The sequence below is a fragment of the Catharus ustulatus genome, chromosome 6 (assembly GCF_009819885.2).
Source record: "Catharus ustulatus isolate bCatUst1 chromosome 6, bCatUst1.pri.v2, whole genome shotgun sequence".
Taxonomy (NCBI): domain Eukaryota; kingdom Metazoa; phylum Chordata; class Aves; order Passeriformes; family Turdidae; genus Catharus; species Catharus ustulatus.
Window position 1 is genome coordinate 37,257,966 of NC_046226.1, and position 23,893 is coordinate 37,281,858.

At 40.7% G+C, this 23,893-nt stretch overlaps 3 protein-coding genes across 3 annotated transcripts in view; 1 reads left to right on the forward strand and 2 right to left on the reverse strand.

Moving 5' to 3' along the window:
• STARD9 (StAR related lipid transfer domain containing 9) overlaps nucleotides 1-10,596 on the reverse strand; it is a 98,544-nt gene extending 87,948 nt beyond the window's left edge. The window contains exon 1 of the mRNA XM_033061541.1: nucleotides 10,514-10,596. Within this exon, the coding sequence (XP_032917432.1) occupies nucleotides 10,514-10,560 (47 nt within the window). The 5' untranslated portion in view covers nucleotides 10,561-10,596. The remainder of the gene's footprint in view (nucleotides 1-10,513) is intronic.
• Nucleotides 10,597-13,126: 2,530 nt separating this feature from the next.
• Nucleotides 13,127-17,734, reverse strand: HAUS2 (HAUS augmin like complex subunit 2). The gene is made up of 6 exons (XM_033062372.2): nucleotides 17,446-17,734; nucleotides 17,189-17,281; nucleotides 15,453-15,522; nucleotides 14,545-14,677; nucleotides 13,781-13,889; nucleotides 13,127-13,649 (listed from the first exon to the last, which is right to left on the reverse strand). The coding sequence occupies exons 1-6, from the start codon at nucleotides 17,713-17,715 to the stop codon at nucleotides 13,479-13,481; spliced, it is 846 nt and encodes a 281-aa protein (XP_032918263.1). The 5' UTR covers nucleotides 17,716-17,734; the 3' UTR covers nucleotides 13,127-13,478.
• A 29-nt stretch (nucleotides 17,735-17,763) lies between these two features.
• LRRC57 (leucine rich repeat containing 57) lies at nucleotides 17,764-23,292 on the forward strand. Its single transcript, XM_033062373.1, has 6 exons — nucleotides 17,764-17,854; nucleotides 18,521-18,688; nucleotides 19,765-19,900; nucleotides 20,908-21,176; nucleotides 21,648-21,833; nucleotides 22,350-23,292. Exons 2-6 carry the CDS (start codon nucleotides 18,605-18,607, stop codon nucleotides 22,389-22,391), a joined length of 717 nt encoding a protein of 238 aa, XP_032918264.1. The 5' UTR covers nucleotides 17,764-17,854; nucleotides 18,521-18,604; the 3' UTR covers nucleotides 22,392-23,292.
• Nucleotides 23,293-23,893: the final 601 nt, after the last annotated feature.

The window sequence follows — 23,893 nt, forward strand, 5'->3', positions numbered from 1 at the left end:
CTCCATTATGATATATGATATACCATATATATCATATCAAATATGATCTCAATCCCATGATCATCCTCAATTTTCAGTCCTTAATGCTCCAGTCTTACCAGCCTAAATAGTTCACCGAGTTCCTATCCCTCTCCTTCTCTGCTCACACATCATTCCCTACAGGTATCTGCGTGGCCTCACTGGCGTCATGTCCATCTTGCTCAGGGCAGTCTTGAACTGCTCTGCAAATCTTGTGTCCCTTCTCCTACTGCATTGTAGCTAGTCATAGGTTGATATCCCTGTCCAAAGACAGATAATCCTGCTCCTCTTGTCAGTTCTTCCAGTGTCTAACCCAAGTTTACTTGTACACTCCACAAGTAATTCAGTGTTTCTTCCTGGACATGTGCTGAGGTCAGCAAACAGATTGCTGAGAATAAATGAGAGAGAAGACCTTGTTCTCAGGTCCCATTTCTGGGCTTCAGTTGTGACTGGGACAACACTGAGCTTAACTTACTTAAGTAATGCTCAAACAATGGGTTTTTTTTTTTACTTAAAGGGATGATGTAAACATGATTTGGTCAACACCAGAGAATTCAAGCTGAGAGAAAGCAGATCCCTTAAAATTTTTACCTGCTCCATTATTACAAGTCTTCAGTGACCATGTTAAAGAGTTTTAATGATTTAGAATTCGGGCAGAAATGGGGAATCACATCAGATTTCAAATTTTAAAATCAATTGGGGAATTCAAATAAAAGGTCCCCCTAAATAACTTTTATATGTTTTAAAACATAACTACCCCATAACCTTATTTCCTGGAGCAGCTGAACTGTTCTGGGTGAAGCTTAGAAATAATTTTAAGCAGCCTAGCCTCAAACAGGCATTTGTGAATAGAACATTTGTGTTCAAATGGGTGAAATCTGGAAAAGCTTGTAATCTTTTTAAATGCCAGGATATTGCAGTTGCAGAAATAAGGCAACCTCAACAACAAACAGTGGTCTCAACCCAAGCTATAATGATTACATTAAACTCATTGCCTTCAATCCACACATGTTACACATAACCCTCTGAAAACGTGACTTTACTCTGTGCGTTCTTTTAGACTGATGCTCTCACAGGCTACAGTCATTACTAAAAATTAAAGAAGAAATTCCTAATATTAAATCATTCAGAAAAAAAAGTTCTAGATATAAAAAAAATTATACTTGTATTTACATATCTATTTATATTAAAATAAACACAAACCCATTAAAATACAAACAACACAAAATAAAATTACCACCTTTTACCAGAGGGTGTCTAAGATTCCATACTATGCAGCCATAAAGCTTAATGCAGGAATCAAGTACCTTTGTTTGAGTCTCACATAACAAGAAAGACACCAGAAAACAGGGACAGAACTAAAATCTCCTTTAGCTCTGGGTGCATATTCACAGCATCCAAACTTTTGTTTTAACTCCAGACTATTGTTGAAAGATGCAATTTCTCTTTTCTGCTCCAGCCTCCCACATGTGTTTCTACTTTCTAGCAATCACACACCCATGCAATGAGTCAGATCAGCTGGGATCAGGGAAAAAAAACCCCACACCAAAATAAATAATCAAAGTGTGGCAGGACTCTCCAGCCCTTCCAGAGCACTGAGCCCAGCAGCCACACAACCTGCTGAACCAAAGCAGGAGAAAGGGGCAGGAGCACGTGGTGGTGGGAATGGGGACCCTTCCCTCCTGCTGCAGCTTACAGCCAGAGACCAGGGAGCAGGAACAAAGCAACTTGTAGCTGCTAGCTCTACAGACTATGCATTTGAACTCTCTGAAAACACACATTTATATCATGCTTCATTTAGGTACAAGGCACAGAACTTGGGGAAAGAAAGCACAGTATCTAAAGCCCAGAAGGAAAAACAGGCTCACAGTTCCTCTAGACATTTTGACCTTAACTACAAATTGCAAATACTACAAAAGCTCTCTCAGCAAAACCTATGTTTGTCAGTACAGTCTTACACACAAGTGCAACAGCTTGCATTTGAATTATAAAGCATTTATAAAATAAAAAAAAACCTGTATTTTTTTGTACCAATAAAATCAACTTTAGACTACACTACTCTAGTAATATGTTTGACTTCTGCTGCTCAGAAGTCACTGTGGTCCTAACATTTAGTTTCCCAATCCTCTCTTCTCCCCCACTTCTTGAAGAATGCATGCTGTGTTTGGGAAATGCCTCTTCTCAATTACTTTCCATGAAAACAAGTTACCTGTACAAAGACAAAGCTGTAGAACCACCACTTATGCTTGTCCCAGGAAAGACTTGCATCTTCTCAGTCACAGAAAGCTTTAAGAAATGCAGACCCAGCAACAGAACAGTGACACAAGTACAGTTTTACAAGGCTGTAATGGGGAGCTACAAGGGAGACCTGGCAGAAACAAAGCTGCTGCAGCAGTCCAGAGAATACCAGCAGCCCAAAGGGAATCTCTTACCATCTGCTGTTGCTAGGAAAAATCATTTTTGCAGTCAAGATGTAAAGCTAATGCAACCCCCCAGGGATGAAGACACTGCAAGAATGACCCAGTGGGAAAGAACCATAGGAGGATCAAGACCCCGGAGAGGGACATTTCACAGCTTGCTGAATCCCAGTGAGATGAGTTCAGACACAGCACAGAAGTGCAAGGAGGTATGCAGAGCTGGAGGAAGCAGTGGGTGGAAAGAAAGGGGGAAGTTGGTTTTTTTATACATTCTAAAATTTGCTCCACTTCTCCTCCACCCTCTCAAATGACAGGCACTTGGAGAACAAAGGAAGCTGACTTTTTAAAAGTTCTCTGTTTGTTTCAGGAACATGTACATGTGATAGAGCCAAAATACTGTAGTCATTAGCAGCAGGCATGTCATGCAACAAACAGCTTCTACAAATACAGGCCAGCAAAATACTCACCAAAATAATCAAACATATAAAAGCCAATAAATACAACTTAAGTACAAGAAAACTCTTAAGTGATTTTTGAAAAGAAGCTTCAAAAATAACCCTACAACATAATCATTACAAGTAATGATGTAAGTAACTTAGTGCTTTCCTGCCAGTTGCCACCAGTCAACCCAATCTCAACCTGTACTGAAATATAGTCCCTCAAAAGCAGCGTGTCAAGAATATAAATTCCTCCCCTCTTGCAGATGCAGAGGCTCTTCCAGAAAAAAAAAATAGCCTTCTGTGGTAGGATGTATACCAGCAGTCATTCCTACTGTCTCTTGGACTGTGACTTCCCAGGATGTGACCCATAGCTATGACAGCCAGTAAGGAAGGCAGACATTTACCACTTGTGCCTGGGGACACTTTGTGCCATTTCATGGCACACATCTGCAATCACCATGCCAGTAGGTTATGTATAATCCTGAAGAAAATGTAGGCCAAGTATTCTCTTGGTCATGAAGACTAAAGATTTTATGGGGAAAACTTCAGATAGTCAGATTTATATTTTCTTTCCATTAACAGTATGTTGTACAGTGTCCCTGACCCTTTTTTATTGGCAGCCTTGGCAGAAGCATCTTTGAGAAGCTGCCATCTGACCAACCTTGGCCACGGACGCAAAGAAATAAACTACCCAGGGTTTATTCCCATCTTTGCCAGTCTTCAGAGAATGCTATCCGAGGAAAATGGGTAGGGAGACCAAGGGTGCAATGAGACGAGCACTAAGAGTCCATGCTGCTCCATGAAAAATTGTAGAGAATGTCAAAGCTTTCAGCCATTAGAGCTTCTGCTCTCTACTGACAAGTCAAGGTACCTCCAACCACAACTTTCCCAAACACAGCATCCCTCCACAACACCAGCATAAGTATCCTTACACCTGCTGCTGTGACTTGTCAAAGTCAAGGTGTTAATAGTATAAATATCCTCACTTCGGCCCATGCACGATTTTTTAATATGTAAAAATAAAGTATCAACAATCAAGCAAATTTATCTAAAATTCATTTTCAGTGTTTCTCATTATTCATATTACCCAATACCATTTTGGATATTTCTCTTTAAAGTCAAAACTGTTTCACTGTGTCTTGCAAATGGGAATGCACAGCTGGTCAGCAATCCTCTGACCAAATTCAGAACAGATGTTTATAAATAATTCTGAACTCTCTACTGAAGCCAAGTACACAGAGTTCACCAAGACAGCACGCTGCTATACGAGACATGCTGCTCAAACAATTTTTTGAGACTACTCCCAGCTGCATGGAGCTTTCCTTGGCTCTCATAATGCCTAACACAATCTGAAAGTCAAAAATCCCAGTCCTAATGATTAGTATTATTCTTGTGTGGTTTCCCCCATTCTCCTTTGCAAATACTATGTAGCAATAAAAATATGAACATTTGGTGCAAATACAAACATGAGACATCTTCCTTGATAAATCCAAGTCAGAAATACTCCTGATTATACAGCAGTGCTTTGAATTGTGGAATAATAATGTTTATCTTTTCATGCAGAGACATGGAGGTGAGGAGGGAAGAGGAGAGGGAAGAGGAGAGGGAAAAGTCTTTTTCATCTGTCACACCACCAGCATTTAAAGAAGCATGAAATAAGGAGGATTTAAAACACAGCTACAGTCCAGTCAGTACAGTTTCACCCACCCTTGATTTCACAGCCATTTACTGAGCAATGACATAGTATAATTCAGACATTTGCATCAAAGGAATACTGTACAAATGCCATGTTTTCCATGCAAACCAGAATGTGGGTACAGAAGACAGTTTTCATTCCTTGAGACCAACTCTTACGTGAGTGGCCCATATAGTGATCAAACCCACAACCCCAGCGTTATCAGCACCATGCTCTGACCAACTGAGCTCTTTTAAGAAGCTAGAAAGTCTATGCTTTATCAAACTTAGAAAACTTGGTTCATGCAACTTCAAGAAAAATGTATCTGGGAAAAGCTGCTGATGTACTACCCATTACAAAGCAACAGATGTGGCTTATGGAAAGCACTTGATAATGCCAAGTACAGATGCTAAGAGAAAAGAGCAGCCACCTCAATTATAGCTTACACAAAAATTTAAATAATAGACTAAGTAAAAGAAAATAATTAATCTGACGGGGGGGCGGGAAGACATCAATACAACCTTAATAGGATCCGAAAATGTTAACATACATTTGTTTGGAGAGATGCTTTTCTTTACAAAATCAAAATTAAAATCTCAACTTTTCTTTTAAAAATCCTGGTTCTGCGGTGGCAAAGAAGCTTGAAATTATGAGCAATGCTTAGACAATGCAGTTCACACAGATTTTCAAGCAGCAAAAGACTCTTGGAAGCCTGAGCCTTGGAACCTGAGCTCTCTCCCACCATCAGGTACCAATCCCAAAAACCAGGGCATTTGAGACACAGTTCAACTATCATCACTGGAAGAAAAAACTGTTCTGTAATAGAGGGATGCAGAGGAACAACACTCACTCAACTACCACAGCAGATAAAAGCAGGTGAAAGTCTGCCATTTATCTATATGTGAGAGGGCAGCAACACCAAAGTCACAAGGAATATATACAAAAATATACAAGAAGAAGAACAACAACAAGCTCCAATCTGCTGTGCTTTAATTTAATTTTGATAAAGCATTTAACATCTGTTATGCATAAGATTCAAGGAATGTTGTCCCCCAACAAATGTTTTCTACAAACATTACTACAAGTTATCACTCTTGTCAGCAGTAGACCACATTGCAATATCTAAGCCCTTGTGGTTACACACGAACAAGTAGAACAGCTAATAGCACAGTCTATAAAACAGCAATAAGTATTCCTTGCAAAATAATCCTTCCTTTGCTTACTTACAAAGAACAAAAGAGATAAAGCACAGCAGAGGCTAGTCAACATAGTAAAACCAATAGTGATTTACTTTGCATCATTTCTAAAATGATCTGTAAGTAATTTTATTTTTCCACATAGTTTTCCTTTTAAATAGAAATAGATTTAAAATACATCATAATGCACCCATCAACTGAAGTCCTTTCTCAGCTATTCAGTGAAGCTATGCTCAGCACACTGCTGAGGTCAGCCTCCCACACCAAGCCATTTTCTGGAAACTCTGAAAGAGAAACCTTCCCTAAAATTCCCTCCCAGGCTTGGGATTGTACACCTGAGTTCTTTGGACCTCAAACTTAGCTCCTCCTTCCCATGCTACCCTCAAGCCTCATTAACTGCTGCATTGCAGGAAGGCAATTAGAGGAATATGTCATGCAGAGCACCAGTAATGAGGAAAACAACTGTTGCAGCTCAGACTGGGATAGCAAACACCTGCACAGCTGGAAGTGTGGTTCAACTTTATCACGTGGGACTACCCAGACATTTCTTTGATGCTTGCATTTGTCAGAGTGTGGAGGACAAGGTCAAGAACAGGGACTGGGGAATACATAGCTGGCCAAGAGGCTTTAGGTTACAGCTCAAATGATGCAAAGCAGAAAAAAAGGGCAAAGGGCAGCTTTTGGATCAATCAATCAGTTTAGCAGCTCTTTCAGTTGACATGCCTGTGAGGGTCATAGAAGATGAGAAAGTTCATTTGTGAATTAGCAAAGACACCAGGAAAGCCTCTCTAAGAGCTCTCTCCTTTTGCATACCAGAGGAGTAGCTGAAAAGAAGCAGAGATGGTATTTCCTACACCAGAATGTATCTATGTTTCACTCTGTCCTGCGTGAGTAACTTCCAAACTTCAGGGTACTATCCTTGAAGCAAAGTACTTTAAAGTTCCAAAAAGCCTCACAAAGCAACTTGGATGTCCCAGTGTCAAGTTTTCAACTAACATTTTAACTTTACAAATGAACCAAACAAATTTGCTGTCAATGATTTTACCCAGGTCTCAATCCACAATTCATGAAGGAATACAATGTCTTCTAGTCACTGGTGTACGCTAAGAAAATAATCCTCTAGAAATGCATGAGACTCTTCATTGTGGTATAGAGCCCTGTTTTTAAAAAATACTTCTTTCCTATCTCTGACCTATGGTAGCACCTCTCAAACGACACTGTGATAAAGGACTGAATCCTGGGTACACTCAAATGAGCTGAAACCAGCTGGATGGAGGGCACAAGATGTAGTGGATCAGGGAGGGAAAGGCATGAGGCAACTGTTCTCCATCCTGGTTCCAACACAACACTGCCCTGCTCATGGGGGTCACTCCCCTCCCAGAGGGGTCCCAGGCACAAACAGCCCCCCTCCTCTTATCTAACCCAGGGCTGAGATTCTCAATAAGAGCAATCAGTAGCCCCAGGTAGGTGCTGCAATCATAATGGACTATCACAGCAAAGGGACAAATACGTTTGAACTTAGCAACACTTAAAATTAGCATTTGTTTCTGCTGGCCTACATAAAAAAGTAAAAGGACATGTCCAGCACTGCAAGGGTTTCTGTAGCATACAAACACCCAACACAGTATTAAGAGAGCTACCCAGGCACAAGGAGAGCCCTGGACACAGTACTGAAATACCTGAATACTTTCTCAGCCAGTCACATAATTTCCAAGTCTGGAGGGGAAGGTCTCCTATCATAGCACCACACTGCAGACTGCAGTGTTGGCATCCTTCACAGAGCCATCAAAAAAGAGGAACAACATTCCTAGTTCACACAGTTACATGCTAGCATTCAAAGTGTTTCCATCAACAGCTTCTGACTCACAGCCAAAAACAACACTACACTTTCTTTACCAAAGTTTGACTTCCAGTAGACCAAGCATTAAGATGTCCGGAAATAAACCATAAAGGCATTTCATCAGTTCCCAGCTCCTATTTAATACCTGATTATTACCTATGGTTAGAGACAATTTAACAAACCCATTCAGGCTTCCATGTTTCATTCTAAGGGAGAAACGCATTCACACAGAGCAAGTATCCATGTAACCACAAAGTAACAAACCTTTTTTAGTACATAGAATAGCAAATATGTAATAAATTTTTTAAAATGTTACTCCAGGGAAAATATTTAACTGAATTTTCACCCCATACTATATTTTGGTGATAAAAAAATCATTTAGTCTGTTACAGAATGACTGATAGCATTATGAAGAACACTGGCTACAGGCTGTTTAAACTTCAGGCAACAGAAAAACTGCATTTTGTGTAAATAAGCTTGCTTTTCATCTGTCATGGATTATTCAGCCCAGGAGTTCTCTGTCAAAGAGTGCACTGTGATGGGCACCATACAGATGCAGAACAAAAAGACCACTTTTGTTATTTAGCCTTATGCTACATAACAAAAATTTTGACAGCTCTTGCATCAACACTTTTTAATGTCTGAATTTTCAGTAAATTTTCAGATGCAAAATCAAGGTTCATTCACTATTGTAAATTAAATGAAGAGCAGCAATGAAGAACTTTGCATAATAGTCTAGAAAGAACCAACTGACCCATGAGTTCTAGCCTTCACCTGCAGCTTTCCAGTTTCTGGTACTCTTAAAAGCCAAGTTTACTATTTTTGCCTGTAACTAAGAGCATACAAATTACAGTACTTCAATCCAGTTGAACTCAGATTTTCACTGCAGGAAGTCTTCCTTTTTAAAACACCTAAAAGATCATAGAATCTCTGGCAATATGGGTACCCTGTTGGGGCAATTGCAGAGTGTGTGTATAGAGATAGCCAGAGATTCATGTGAGGACAGTAAGGAAACAGTGTAAGAAGCTGAAGAGAGCAGACCTTCAAGCCCACTGAGAATTTTTTTCAATGTCTATCAAGATTACTCAAAGCCTTCATATATTTAGTATTTGTCGTTAAGTCACTACATTTGAACAACTTTGTTCAAGGCTAGAAAGCAAGTTCTCATGTCAGAGCCTTTATAGAAAATATACAACCACTTCCTTTTCCCATTTATAAAACATAAAAATCTATTTTAAAATGCTTTTGCTGACCTCAGCTGAGGCAGCAGAGTAGGAGTAACTGGCCTATTGCCTTTGAGGTCAAACACCATGAGACTGGTCTTTGCCTACCTTCCCATCCCATCTGTTACACCATCACGAGTTGAGTAGATGGAATTATTTAAGAGTTTCTCCCTATATTCCCCCCTGAGTTTCCACTCTCATCTTCATATAAACATATCTGTTGCAGCCTCAGATTAGCTCCTCCCATGCACAGGAATCTGGCCACCTCTCTCATCCTACCCTCTTCTCCAAACTACATTCCTCACCAAACGGCTGGCCCACCCTGACTACATCAAATGTTTTCCTGTTTATCACACGTTATCTGGCAGTTTCAGGTACTGCTTATTGCTATAATTCATATTCACTATTATGCACTATTTAAAGCAACCCACCTAGGAAAAACATTAAGACATATGTGGGGCAACACACGACACTCTGTAATGAGAAGGAAGATATTGATAAAAATCAAATTATATATCCACCACTAAGGCAACACTAAGCAATGAAAGGTTAAGCTTAGCTTGCTTCAATGCTGTAACTCTTCTTAAAACAGGCCAGTATCTATTAAAATAATTTCCATTCACAGCTGTATAACAAATCAGAACTATATAATCCAAGCATGATTTTAAACAAAACTATGGACAGAGTATTTTTAAAAATCAGTTAGTTTTGACTTAAAGACCAAGTGTGTTGAAAACCTGTAAATTAGTTTGCACATTTCCCTTTTCCATTGATACTAGCAGGCTTGTTTTGGGTGGGATTTTAAATTTTATTCGAAGTTCTCTGGTATCTTTTTTTGAAGATAAAATTAAATAAAAATCCATGGCCGAATAAGAACAAAAGAGTCCAAAACATGTTAGTGTACTGCTGGCTAAATGACTAGGCTAGTTTTCTAGCTGGGCAACTCTTCAAGAATCATTTTCTCTACTGCATGAAAGAGTTATTTATCACAAAAGTCCATGCAGTCAGAAGACAACGTCAGGGACTCGTGCCAAAAAGAAAGGCAGCATCAAATCAAAGACTGGTCCTCAGAGCTTGTAGCACTTTTCAAACCATCCCTGTCTGGAGCGCTATAGCATTTCTCTAACAGGAGGAGTAAATTACCAGCAGCTGACATTTGGGCTGCTCGCTTTTTTCTCTTTCTTTCCCGCTCCGAATTTCCAAGGTCTGCAAGGTTTTAAGCATGTATTATATACAAATAACGCCAGAGGATTGTGCTACGACATCTTCTTGTTTGTGGGAGTTGTCTTGGAGCTGTAACATGTAGCTTTTGGGATTTCCATTGGAGCCAAGCAAGCCGGGGAGGGAGCGGAGCTGAGCGACAATGGGAATATCCGGCTCTGCCTCCCGCTGGAAAAAACAGCAACCACAGAAGGGGAAGGGGAGACTCCTGGACACTGTATGACAATTGTCCTGGTTGGGGGAGCTCAGGAAGAGGGAAGTCAGCCTAGCAGCTCCGCTGGGTGACTTTTCCAAGCAAACTTTCGCAGCTGTGTGGCGAGGCTGCGAGAGGCTGCCGCTCCCGCTGCTGTCCGGCGGAGCTCCCTCCGCAGCGCTCCCTCCCTCCCTCCCTCAGCCGCTCCGTCCCGGCCCCGTCCCGGCCCCGTCCCGCTGACAGCACCAGCGGCTCCCGAGCACCGCCCGCGCCCCCCGCGCCCCCCGCACCTTTTGCTCAGAGGCCGGACCCGCACGGCGACCTTGACGTTGGCCATGGCTCGGCTCACGCCCAGCGGCTGCGGCCGCCCGCGCCCCGGCCCCGCATCCCGCCCCCCGCCCGCACGGGGAGGAGCGGGACGAGCGGGAGGAGCGGAGCCGCCCGGCCCGGCCCGTCCCACAGGGCGGGCAGGGCAGGGCAGGGCCCGGCCGAGGGAGCGCACGGAAACTTCCCCGGCGTTCCGGGGAAAGCCTGCCCAGAGCAGCCTCCCCAGCATCCAAACCGCGCTGTCCCGCCGCGCACAGATCAGCGGCCCCCCCAGAGAAAGAGACGGGGATTTCGCGCTCCCCGCAAATTCTCTTTCGCCCCGCGGCAAACCAGCGAGGGTTTTACCCAATGCCACCAGTCCGATTAAGGGTGCTGCCCTTAAAGCGCTCACTAAGCCCTCCACATGAATTTGACAGGAATTTAGGGAAGGCAAGTATCCCTTCCTTATTAGTGCTAAAGGAAAAGTCTCAAGTGTTTTTGATGCCTTTAGATACATCGTGCATGTCGTACTTAGGATCTAAAAGAAAACTTTGAAACTTCCAAATGACTTTAATTAAATTCTGTATCTAGTTGTAGCATTGATAAAAGTTTCTTACTTAGAGTAATATAAAAATCACTGAAAGCTTTAAAAAAATTTCTTTTAGAATACTGTCTCCATCAGCTACTGATGTTACCAGTAAGTTGCAAGAGCAAGAAGCATTGGCATAAAGATGCCAGGCTCGATAGGTAAATCCTTTCTGGTTTTGATAATTCCACTTGTCAATGCAATATTTTCAATGGACTTCTGGTTTAGCATTTCTATTATGATAAACTGAGCTATATCTGAATGTCATATATGAGATTTAAGAGTCTTATGGTGTTTTTATATTTAAACAACTTCTGTTTAAATTGACTTTTAACTTCTTTTTTGTACTTTAAGTACAGTTTTTTTCATGAGACAGTTTGCCCTAAATTCCAGAGGTATTATATCTAGATGAAAAAGTTACCACATTTCAGAAGTTTTCCGAAGTGAAGAATGGGATAGATCTTTGGGAACCAATACTCCATTCACCACAGAGACGCTAAAATGAATACCTACAAGCCGTGAACTGCTGCATACTTCAATAGATTTATCCCTTTAAATCACACTAAAGAATTAAAAGACACATCACTGGCAAATGGCAATTAGCTAAACTCTACCAACGCCCCAGTCAACTCTTCAAAAGTAGATACATAAAAAACAAAATATGCTCAACTCTTTGGGATATGTGGGATACCACATATTTCAAAGAGTTCCAATGAACTAACTGACTAGAACGTTTTCATTGTGCTCTAAAATTATTAAATTACAACATCTTTAATGTGCCTTATCTAAATCAGCACTGTAAGACACGGAGAATGAGAGGCTAAGCCTAGGATAGATGTAGCAGATGTTGATTCCCAAAAACCACAGAATCAATTAGGTCGGGAAAGACTCATCTCATTGAGCCCAACCTATGATCACCTACTGTCCTGTTTTCTCCCATGTCACAGAATGTGCAAAGCATTTGCAATAAAAATGTCAGGCTCTCTGCAGTTTTGTGGAAGACCTTCAGTTCCACATCTGAAACAACAGTGACCTGGGACTTTGGACTCAAATCCTGTAGTGACATATAGCAAGTGTTGACACAAAGACCCCATTAATGCTTGTGGGTCTCGAACACCAGTTTACATTCTTAGGTTCTACCTAGTGACATTCTGCTTAAACCTAATTCAAATTGTTTCTATCCTCTTAACTTTTCTCAGCAGCAGCAGAGGAACATCAGTTACAGCTTACACAGTATACCAGAGAACTGTTAAATTGGATGTCTTGTCATCACACTCTGCAGAAAGGTTACAAAGATTAAAATGAGATTCTCAGAAAAGTTCAAATATAAGTCATAATAGAGTGTGCTCAACCAAGAGCCAAAGATTTCTTCCTTAATTCTGCTTTAGGTTTATATGCAAAAATCAGATAAATTTGAGAACTTTGTGGTACTGGGCCACCCAGTGGTTACTTGTGAAAACAAAATGCTCTTATTTCAGGAACAGAAATCAACGATGTTCACATAGCAAATGATACAATGTTAGAAAGGAATACATCTGCATCACTTCAGTCTACTCCCTATCCAGAATACAAAATTGGGCACTCTCCAAAGTCAACGAACTATCCTGGTTTACAGATGTCCTGTCAGTGACTTTGCTTCAGTTTGCAACCCTCATGAAGAGATGGGTTGGTACAATCAATGCTTCTGATAAACTGTCAATCTTACTAACAGAACAAGGGTTGTATTCTAAGCGGGACACCAAAAACCAGGCAAGCAACAGAAAAAGAGAATCTGAAGAACATATTTATCACTATCATTGAAGTATGGTTGGCAAATCATAGACCTGCCACATATTACCAAGTCAATTTCCTGCTTTCCCACAAAACCACATCAGCCATAATAAACTGTGACTTAAAACTGATTTAATTTCTTGATAGGAATTCCTATAGAAGCATAAGCTTGGACCTAAGACTTTGCTCTGTAGTTTTAATTATAAGATTTTTGAACAAAATTGAAAGCAAGAAACTGAGCTTTTGAAATCTAGTGCTTTTATTAAAGTTTTATGGCAACATACAAAATACAGTGTTTTATCAAGATGCTTATAAAAATGAATAAAGATACTATAGCAAGTGCAAAAAATTATCAAAACAAATTTCCATTGAAGATACAGACTCCAAGGGACTCCTATCCAACTATTTAAAAAATGAACTCCTTAACAGGCTTCTCTGTACCCTTTCTATGAGCTACTGCTCATTGTTCTTTTTTTTAGCAAATAGTTGGAATAACAACAGAAATATAACTACCTACAAGGTCTCTGTTGGATTAAAAGATACCTATGTTGCAGTTTTCCCAGACAACCCTAAGAAAGTAGTTCTTTGAGTAGTCATCCTTGTTGAGGAAAATTCTTTGTTAAAGATAAGCCAAAGTCCAAGTCAGTAGTATTGCACACATAGTTAGAATATACTTCCTTTTGCAGCTCTTTCCATTTCAGTATTTGCTCTGTCAGCTCCTCCAATTCTATCATGAGCATCTCTGTTTTTGACAAAGTGGTGTCCTGAAACAGAAGAGGGTTGGATTTAGTCTCCATACATCCTGCCAGTCTGTCAGGACATAGAACTAACAACTGAACAGCACTGCATTTTTCATGCTAGAGAACACAGTTGGCTCAAATCTTTTACTACTCACCATATTGTTCATCATATGAGGAATCTGAGGGATGCTTCTCACAGACTGTAAATGGCTTTCGAGCTTCTCGATGAAAGTCACAGCCTCAGTCAACAACTCTACTATACACCTGTAAACAAAAATGAGCTCAAAAGTTGTGCTAAACAACAAGAATTCAATACCTACAAGTTCTTTTTTCATTGCTCTGCTTTTCTCAGTCCCCTTTCCCAGCTTTATGCAATTTCCTAACCATTTAATTAATTTTTCTGCAATTACACTTCTTGTATGACTCTTAGCAATGAGCAGGGCAGGAATTACAGAAGTGAATAGCCACTCCCTCAGTAAATCTACCTGGGATAGATGTTTAGACTGTAAGAAGAAGGACTGTACTTTTAAAACATGCACTGTGTGTGTCTGTGAATCATTCATGCTTAGTTTTAAGCAAGCAACAGTGAAGACACCCAGTGCTAAAGTAACAACTCCTGCTTGGCAGAAGCATAACAAATCCAGCACATAGCACATCTGTTTAAAACAAGATATCACAACTTGTTCTGTAGACTTTTAAAGACAAGACCTATAATCTTAGTAAATATTCATAAAATATCTATCACTACCTTTCTATGAATTTATCAATGAGTAAACCAGCAGCTTTTACCTGAGGTTCTGCTACTATTTTTTATGTTTATCAGTGGAAAAATTATTGAAAACATATAATTTTTACTGTCTGTTAGTTCAAATTAACTGGGACTCATGCAAACAAGAAAACTTATTTTCTGTGTGCCTACTTGTGAAAAGTAGCCTCAATAGGCAGGCTTTCTTGACATCCGTGTTTGATCAACCTCTTTCTGAGATCCCTCTTCTCTTTCAGTATGGCTTCCAGGTGCCTGTTCATATCTTGCAAAATCTCACACTTTTTCCCTATAAAATAAAATTGCAAAGTTGAACCTACTGTCCTGTTAAAAAAAGAGCAAAAATTTTCCTAAAGACAGAAAGGAAAATACTGATTTATTGCAGTGGACAGCTTACATTCAAGAAACATTAATCAGAATGGGTTTTCTTGGAGCATATATGATTTAGTATCAGCAGGCACTCAAAGTCACAATACCTACTTTTTAGAGATAGATACAATTGTTTTACATCATCTACAGTTTTAAGTAAATTCTTTTTGAGATGAAGTCAACTATACCTTTATCACAACAGATTTCACTAGCCTATCACAACAGTAGCAAGGTAGAATGTTTTTAAGCACACATAAAATCATAGTGAACAACGTGAATAATAAAGAAATCAATGCACATACTCCCCAAGTGCTAAATTACAAATGTAGTAAGTTTAGGGGGACAGAGGTGCAACAGAAATACACTGAGTTTCTGGAAAAGAAGCAGAGTAGCACATGCAGGCCAGTGGTTACTGATGATCTCAGAACTGATGATCCAGTGACCCTGGGGAGCTGACCACACCTCCCACACTGCTTTGGAGAATGAGTTACATATGGAACTTCCATGAGACAGTAGAGAGTGAAAGTTCAAATAGCATGGAAACATGCTTTAGGTGTTAAAACACCTACCACATCTAAAAAGTTATTCAGAGATGACTGCTGCAATAACTTCTAGAAGTGTCATGTACTCAGATGAAACATTAATCTGCTGCTAATTTAAGACTCTTGGTTTTTCTATGGTACAACTGCACTTACCTAAGTAAGAATGGTGAGTAATGTCTGCTGTCTCATTCTCCAACTGCATCATTTCAGTTTTCAGTTTTATCTACAACAATAATAACATCAAATGAAAATTTTAACATACTTATTTTTAACATACTTATCCAGACATTTTTTACACTCATGGGGTGAGGAGGAGGAAGTAGAAAGGGAGAAAGTGGCAGCATAGGAAGAGCATATGTGTGAAAGAGAGCAAGCATTAGCACAAGAACATGTTACCCTGCTCTCTGGAGAGTTTCTACTGCTAGGTGGGGTTTTTTCGGTTAATAAGAAAAAGACTCTTTAAAAAGACCTACCTAAATAATTTGGAGATTTGTGCTGAAAAAGACAGATCCTGCAATTCATTCCTAAACCACAGAATTTATGATAGAATGGCTTGGGTTGAAAGGGCCCTTAAAAATCATCTAGTTCCAATCCCCTGTCAATCACCCACCAGACCAGGTTGCTCAGAGTCAGAGCCCCTGTAAGCTGGCCCTGAACACTGTCAGGGATGGGACATCCACAATTTCTCTTGGCAGCCTGTTCCAGTGTCTCACCAGCCTCACTGTAAAGAATTTTCCCCTAAAGTCTAATCTAATCTAATCTAATCTAATCCTAATAATCTATTTTCTTTTAGTTTAACACCATTCCCCCCTGTCCTAGCATTATCTGCTTGTGGGAAAAGTCACTCCCCCTCTTTCCTTAAGCTCCTTTTAAGTATGGATGGCTGTTGAACAATCCCTGCTCTCTTGGTCTGTTTTTGTAGGAGAGGTGTTCCAGCCCTTGGAACATCTTCATGGCCCTCCTCTGGAACTGCTCCAACAGGTCCACTTCTCTCCTGTCCTGAGGATCCCAGACCTGGACACAGCATTCCAGGTGGGGTTTCACAAAGGCAGAAGAGGAGAATCCCCTCCCTTCCCCTGCTGGCCATGCTGCTTTGGATGCAGCCCAGGATGGGGTTGGTTTTCTGGGCTGACACTGCGCATAGTAAGGTCCTGTCCAATTTTTCATCCACAAGAAACCCCAAATCCTTCTCCACAGTGCTGCTCCCAATCTCCCAGTCTATACTCAAGTCTGGGATTGCCCTGACTCAGGTGCAGAACCCCACACTTGGTCTTGTTGAGCCTCATGAAGTTCTTGTGAGCCTACTTCTCAAGTTTGCCCAGCCCCTCTGGATGGTATCCCATCCTTCTGCTGTGTCCAGTGCTCTTCATCTCCAGTTCCTTAATCACTGAATAGTCTACCCTTCAAAACCATGTCTCACTAACATCTCTTACAAAGTAGTTTTAGAGTCAAGTGTCTAAACCAACATTACAATATACAACAGCCAATACAATACAATACAAAGGGAAACAGCCGATTAAGGCAGGATGAGATGTCTGAGGTTACCACCTGCTACACAACAAAACTGCCTATAAAGAGACAGATTTTTGTGTACTGAAGTCAACTACAAATTCTTCTTTATTGTCAAGTTTCCTCAAGAAACTTCAGGTAACAGTCATAAGTGCAGCCAGCTGAATCCTTCTACTTATACCTTAAACTTTTGCTTCATAGTTTTGATTTCTTTATGACAACTCAAAAGTGGGAAAAAAAGTGCCAACTAATAAACAGCTGAACTATTACCAAACACCCCTCAAAACATGAAACGTGTCAGTCTGATATTTCATCAGGGCCCTGGGTTACCCCCACGTACCGAGGTACTGAGTGTACACTGACAACACTAAAGGCTGTACCTCGTTGATTTCAGCTTCCATGTTTACCATTTCTTCCATCTCTGAGAATTTCACAAAGCATGGCGTTCTTCTGCAAGTTAAATCCAAGCTCTCCTTTGAAGGTAAGACAACAGAAAAAAAGGCAATCAGCAGCAAGAACGGAGCGAGCAAAGGCTCCATAATGGCTTTCAATAGTTTAAGGTAGCTCCTCTCCCGCAGCATTCACGAGAGCCAGGCGACAGTGGCAGTCCCCGCTGTCCCCGCGGTGCCCGGCGTACCTGGCTCACCACGCCCGTCGCCGCGCAGCGCTCCAGCAGCACGGCCACCGCCGAGGGCTCCCCGGGCTCCGAGGGCCAGGGCGCGCTGCCGCTCTGCTCCTCATCGCTCTCCACGTAGAGCCACCAGCTGCACTCCAGCTCGGAATCGGAGTCGAGCTCGGGCTCGCCCGCTCTGCAGGGGCTTGGGCTGGGGCTGGGGCTGGGGCTGGCGTCCGCCACGGGCGAAAACCCGCGGTCCCGCAGGGAGCGGGAGCGCCTGTGCGCCGCCATGGCGGGCGGGGCAGGAACGGCGCTGACACGCGTCCGCTTCCGGGCGGGCGCTGCCGGAGCGGCGGTTCTGGAAGGGCGGAGCGCGGGGGACCGGCCGGGCTCCGCCGCCGCGGAGCGTCTGCCAGCGGCGCCCGGACAGGTTGGTTGGGCCGGGCCAGGCCGGGCCCGGCGGGGCGGGGCGGGGGTCGGCGCTGCAGCAGCCGGGCCGGGTTGGGGCGGGGGCAGCGCGGCCTGCGCGGGTCGGGGCTGGGCTCGCCCCTCGCCGGGGCGCACCGCCTGTCGCGGCTGTTTACGTGCTGTCCCCAGGCTTCATCCCCACCGCCCTAATCCCCGCTGCGAACCCGCGCTAATCCCGGGCCTGTGACCCGCGCGCCCTGGGATTAAACCCCGCTGGGGTTACCGGGGTGGGCGTCGTGTGTCTGCTAATAGGCACGGCAGAGGAGTCACTTCTCTAAATAGAGCTAAGGTCTCAAAAAAAGGCGAATAAAACAGTAGCATTGTCGGCAGGCCAGCGCTGGTAGATGCCACAGATATCACAGCCCGTCTCCGTGGACAATCTCCTTATGCTGTGGGGCATAATATAGAAAATGTGCAGTTTTCCCCCTTAGTTCTGTGCTTATAGTTTCAGTAATCAAACTGCTGTAAGGAAGACACATTAGTTTAAGTAAACCCAGGTAAACCTTTAGACTTCTAGGCTTTAGTTATGAGGGAGATGAAAACAGCAGTGAAATTGTTCCGTCTGTCAGAATGTTTGTAGTGTTGGGGACAGTGCACATAAATTGACTTTACATTTGCTTTATCACAGGACTTTGGATTGCAGTTCTGTAGCACAGAGTAAAACTGGCTGACACCATCCCTCGGGCTCCGTGTGCTTGACAGAGCTGTTAGGATGGGAAATAGTGCACTGAAAGCGCACCTGGAGACAGCGCAGAAAACTGGTGTGTTTCAGCTAACAGGGAAAGGACTTACTGAGGTAATAACAGGGCTGTTTGTGTGTATTACTGACACTTACGGAGAGAAATTCCTACTTGTCATAATGCACTTGCATACGTGTATTTCTTATAAGCAGTCATGGAAAATATTTCTTACCATTTTTGCTTGCCTTGTCTTCTGATAGAGGATTTATCTGTATGCTTATAAATACAAGTTATGATGTTGTGCTTTTAGAAAATTGCTGTAAACTTAGTGGTGACAATATCAATTTTATAACAGTATTGTAACTTAGAAAGATACTCCACAATTTGACACATTTGGGTACTTATGCTGTATTTAATTGTAGCCATATGAATAGTCTGTACAGACTGTTCGTTGGGCTGGCAGCAAGCATTCTGAAAGTTTATTATATTGAAAATTATCTTAACTTAGACTCAACTGCAGAAAACCACAGAATGTCCTGGAACCATAAGTCAAGCAACAATTCACAGGATAGCCAAAAATAACTCTATATTGCTGTAATTTTCCAAGCCTTTTCTAACATACCTTTTTCCACTGTCCTACCTCCTCTCTTCACTTCTTCTCTGTTAAGCCAAAGGAGGATCAAAACCACTGGCTTATTCACCAGGACTCCTTGATGGTGATTGTCAGGTTTTTCTTTTATTCACCTGAGTACCAAGACTCAGTACCACAGTGGTATGGGATGTAAATAAGAATAAGGAAAGTGGTATACATAATTATTTTAAAAGAAAAGAAGGAAAAAACTTTTCACATCATACTCTGCTAAAATATAGAGTTATTAACTGGCTGTAGAGTATTTTAAATGACAGGCATGTTTAAGAGAAGCACATAAGAGGATGAAAGTGTAATGTTTTTAATTTTACTTATTTGGATGAAAAACTACTTATAGATGTTAGTGTTTTCTTTATACCCCCTTTCCCCTCCCCAGATGAAAAAATATTTTTAAAAATATGTGTTAAACAAATTTGCTAATCACACTGTGGTGATTGGACATTGTGATACGTATGACAGTATGTAACAGTAATTAATTGTACTACTTGAACATTCAAATTTGTATCAACTCTTTAAATGCTGTATCTTTTTCCCCCCCAATAGTTTCCTGAAGATCTGCAGAAGCTAGCAAGCAACTTAAGGACAATAGACTTGTCGAACAACAAAATAGAGCTCTTGCCACCTCTCATTGGAAAATTTTCCTTTTTGAAGAGCCTTGCTCTAAACAACAACAAACTGAGTATGCCTGCTAATTAATATCTCCAGTGATTTTTAAAATAATAACTTGTTTTCTCTATCAAAAACTAAATTTAATCATTTAACTCACAAAATGTAAATGGGGAGTTTAGTCACCTAAACTGAAATCTTTGGAATTCATGTACAGGATAAAAACCTCTAAATCATAAATGCTACAAAACTAGTTGCCACTTAGTGTGTTATCAATTTTACAATGACACATGAGTACTTAAACCCATAGAAGTTTTGTGCTGTGACTTGACCTGAGGGTTTAACAGTGCCAGATGGTTTAGTACTTGCCTAGGGAACAGGTAATGAAGATGACATATAGACAATATTGCTGGCCGTTCATCTGTTGTTACTGTTTCTGTTAAACATCCATCATTATGGAAAAATCACAATGAAGAATCTCAGGGGTTTAGGCATTAAGTGTGTATTATCTGCCTTTTTGAAAAAAACAAAGATAATTTACAAACTTCATTGATATAGTGCAGCTCAGGAGTGTAGAGGTTATACACACATGTAGGGATGAATGGATGCCAGCAGACCTTACCTGGTGATGTTTGTATGCTCATATCAATTATGAAATATTATCAAGTATGAATTATCTCCTGACTTACTTCTCTAAGTTGAATAATACTTTTAAGGGCAAAAGTGAAGCTATGAATTTTGTGGTATTTCAAGTGTCAGAGAACACACTGGCAGAATGTTAGCAAGGACTATAACTACAGGCTGAAATCTTCCAAACAGTGATTTCAGACTGTGATTTGAAGGTCTGCCTTGTCTGCAGATTATTTTTAATACATTTATGGATGATGGTTAAAAAGCACGTGTTGTCTGTGGGCTGAAGTTTCTGTGCAGGGATCTGTGCCTTCACTGGAAATTGGGGAGGAATTTAGTGAGGAATTACTTAATATAGCACTGTTCTCCCTGCAGAAGCTTATTTGAATTAAATGGGTATGAATGTTTACTGCTCTTTAGGTCATAGGTTTTTCTGTCATTTTTCTCTAGCTGCTTTACCTGAGGAGCTGTGTAAACTGAAAAAACTGGAAACACTACACTTGAATGGCAATCACTTGAGGCAGCTACCAGCTGCATTTGGACAACTTTCGGCTCTCAAAACCCTGAGCCTTTCTGGAAACCAGCTTCGGACTGTACCTACACAACTCTCTGGTCTTCGCCATTTGGATGTGGTGGATCTTTCAAAAAACCAGATCCAAAATGTCCCTGACACTGTGGGAGAACTGCAGGCTATCGAGCTCAATTTGAATCAGAATCAGGTCTGGTAACTGAGATGTTGTGGGAATGCAGATTTAGGACATGGTTTATCTTGGACTTAGTACAGCTGTGGAACATAAGATGAGACCTTCAAAACTTCATAGCTAAAAGACATCTCCTGGACACAACACAAATGAGGAATCATAACTAGAATTTGTGTACCAATACATTCAACTGCCTGATTTGATTAACTAAAAAAATCCTGAATTTAGTCATGCAGAAAATTATTTGAACAGTTCTTGAGTAGGAATGTGATAAATAGATGTGTAGGTTGCTTGTCATCATGGAATAAAAAAGAGTTATTTTGATTTTTGATAATTTGTTACTTATGTATTGTTTTTAAGTACTTACTATTAATGTAGTTTATATTTACAATATGGTAGTCGTTCGGTGTAAGTTGGAAACAGATCAGTTAGTAATAATTGATCACTACCATTTTAATCCCATGTCTCTTTTCTTTTTATTTCCACAAGATTTCCCAAATCTCAGTGCAGATCTCTCACTGTCCCCGCCTCAAAGTCTTGCGTTTAGAAGAAAACTGTCTAGAACTCAGCATGCTGCCTCAGAGTATCCTCAGTGATTCCCAGATCTCACTGCTTGCAGTAGAAGGCAACCTCTTTGAAATCAAGAAACTCAGAGAACTGGAAGGTTATGACAAGGTTTGTGTTTTGTTTGCTTTGGTTTTGGGGTTTTTGTCTTTAATAAGCATGTATGCTGGTGAATAAAAGCACTAAATAGTCCATTGGTGGTGTATTGCTACTGGATTCATAACTAACCTGAAAACAACTCCAGGAGTTCTTCAAAGATAACTTCCTTGCAGGATTCGGGGTCAGTGTTCTATTATAAACATCTTTTGAAGGGTAGCTAATAATGACAAGCATGTCTTCACTTTGATGTGACAAAAAATCCTTTGAATTATACAGCATTCATTTAATATTAGTTCATCCTTAACACTGGAGATTTGACCATTAATCTGAATTTCAGCAAATGCCAGAAATGTTTTGGCGGTGTCTTTGTTTGAAATTAAAGCTCTAATAATTACGCCTGGGATATAAAAATATGCTTTCGATGCAGAATATTTTTGAGTTTGAGAGCAGAAGCTCAGCTGCTTTTAGTAACGAATCCTCTATTAATTTCTGAAAAAAATCTTTGCTTTTTTTTTGTTTTCTTTGTAGTACATGGAACGATTTACAGCTACAAAGAAGAAGTTTGCATGATCACTATTCTACCCTGTATATTATCAGTAAGAAGACTTAGACTAGAAGCATCTGCTTCACTGACTTGAACCAAGACCGATGAAAGAAATGATCAGAGAACTCCTCTTCCAGTAGTCTGAAACAGCCTGTTAAGACCACATTGAATAAACTTGAACTAGAGAATATAGGTATTGAACTGATGAACCTGCCCAGGGGCCAGTTTTGATTTTTGTGCCACAATAGCTTTTAACACAGTACATGTTCTCCTTTGTCAGGGCTTGTTCTTTCACAGAGAAAGGGAACAAGCATTTCAAAGTTGCCAGTTCCCTTTTGTCAGGAAGCTGGCTGTTGATTTGTAAGAGGATTATTTTTTTCTGGAAACATTTTTCTGTGATAGCAGATGGAAGTTCTGCCACCAAAGCACTGTATGTCTTGCAGTAAGCACTGTTCTGCAGAGAACTTTTACAAATAAGATTTTAGTTTATGACTTGTGTTTTTTTCTTGGGTTTTTTTTTGTTTGTTTTTTTAATGAAGCACAAATAGTTGTGATTAAGTTAAATGTTTTATTAACAGCTTCCAGTAAACAAATTGTGGTTTGGGCATCCTTAATTTATATTTTACTCTACATGCTTTCTTTTCCCATAAGCAAGAATTGCACTACAGTCCACTTTTGCTAGAGCTGTATCAAAAATCAGGTTCATCTTCAGTGTATTCAGTAAAAATGTATATTGCTAGGAAATATAATATCCTTGCACTGACTCATTGTGTACAGAGCAATGCTGAAGGTTTTAGTCGTCAGCCCACTGCTACTGCCTTATTACCAAAAGCACCTAGAAAGAGCTAAAAATGTATGCAATTATGTAACTTATACTGAAAAGGAAAATGTACTTGTATATTTTAGTAAATTATTTTCAAAAAATCAGTTCAAGTTTATTTGGTGTAACTGTTGTCATTTTATTAAGTAGTACTATGATGTGACTGAAAGCCCTAAGCTACTTGAGTCTGTCAGTTGTTGCTAACAGCTACACTTCAACATCACACTCATAATTACGATTAGCAATAAGTGGTTCTTTTGTGAGATGCTCAGAGAGGTATTTATTTCCCTGAACCTGTTGCCATCTTATTTCCATTCTTACATAGTAATACCTAGAAGAGTGTTTTAGGGGGACATCAGCTCCTTATTCAAAGGATGGATGCAGTTCATCATTTAACAGTTGTACTTAAGAATCCCCAGTCCAGCTATTATGTAATAAAAAACCTACTAGCTTCTTGACAGAAGTAGCTGACAAGGTTTATAAGACTGCTTTGTTTTGCAAGACGTAACCAGGGAAGTATTTTAAGAACCCTTATGTGTTACCATAATGCAAGGCTCTCTATAGTCAGAACTCTATTCAACTTCATACTAATAGATTCCATACATTAGAACAAACTGAGTAGTGAATAAAGCCTCCACAATTCTTACATTTTAACTCCTTCTACTTGATACCAAAATCCTGTTTGAAGTACTAGCTTTTTTTCCCTAG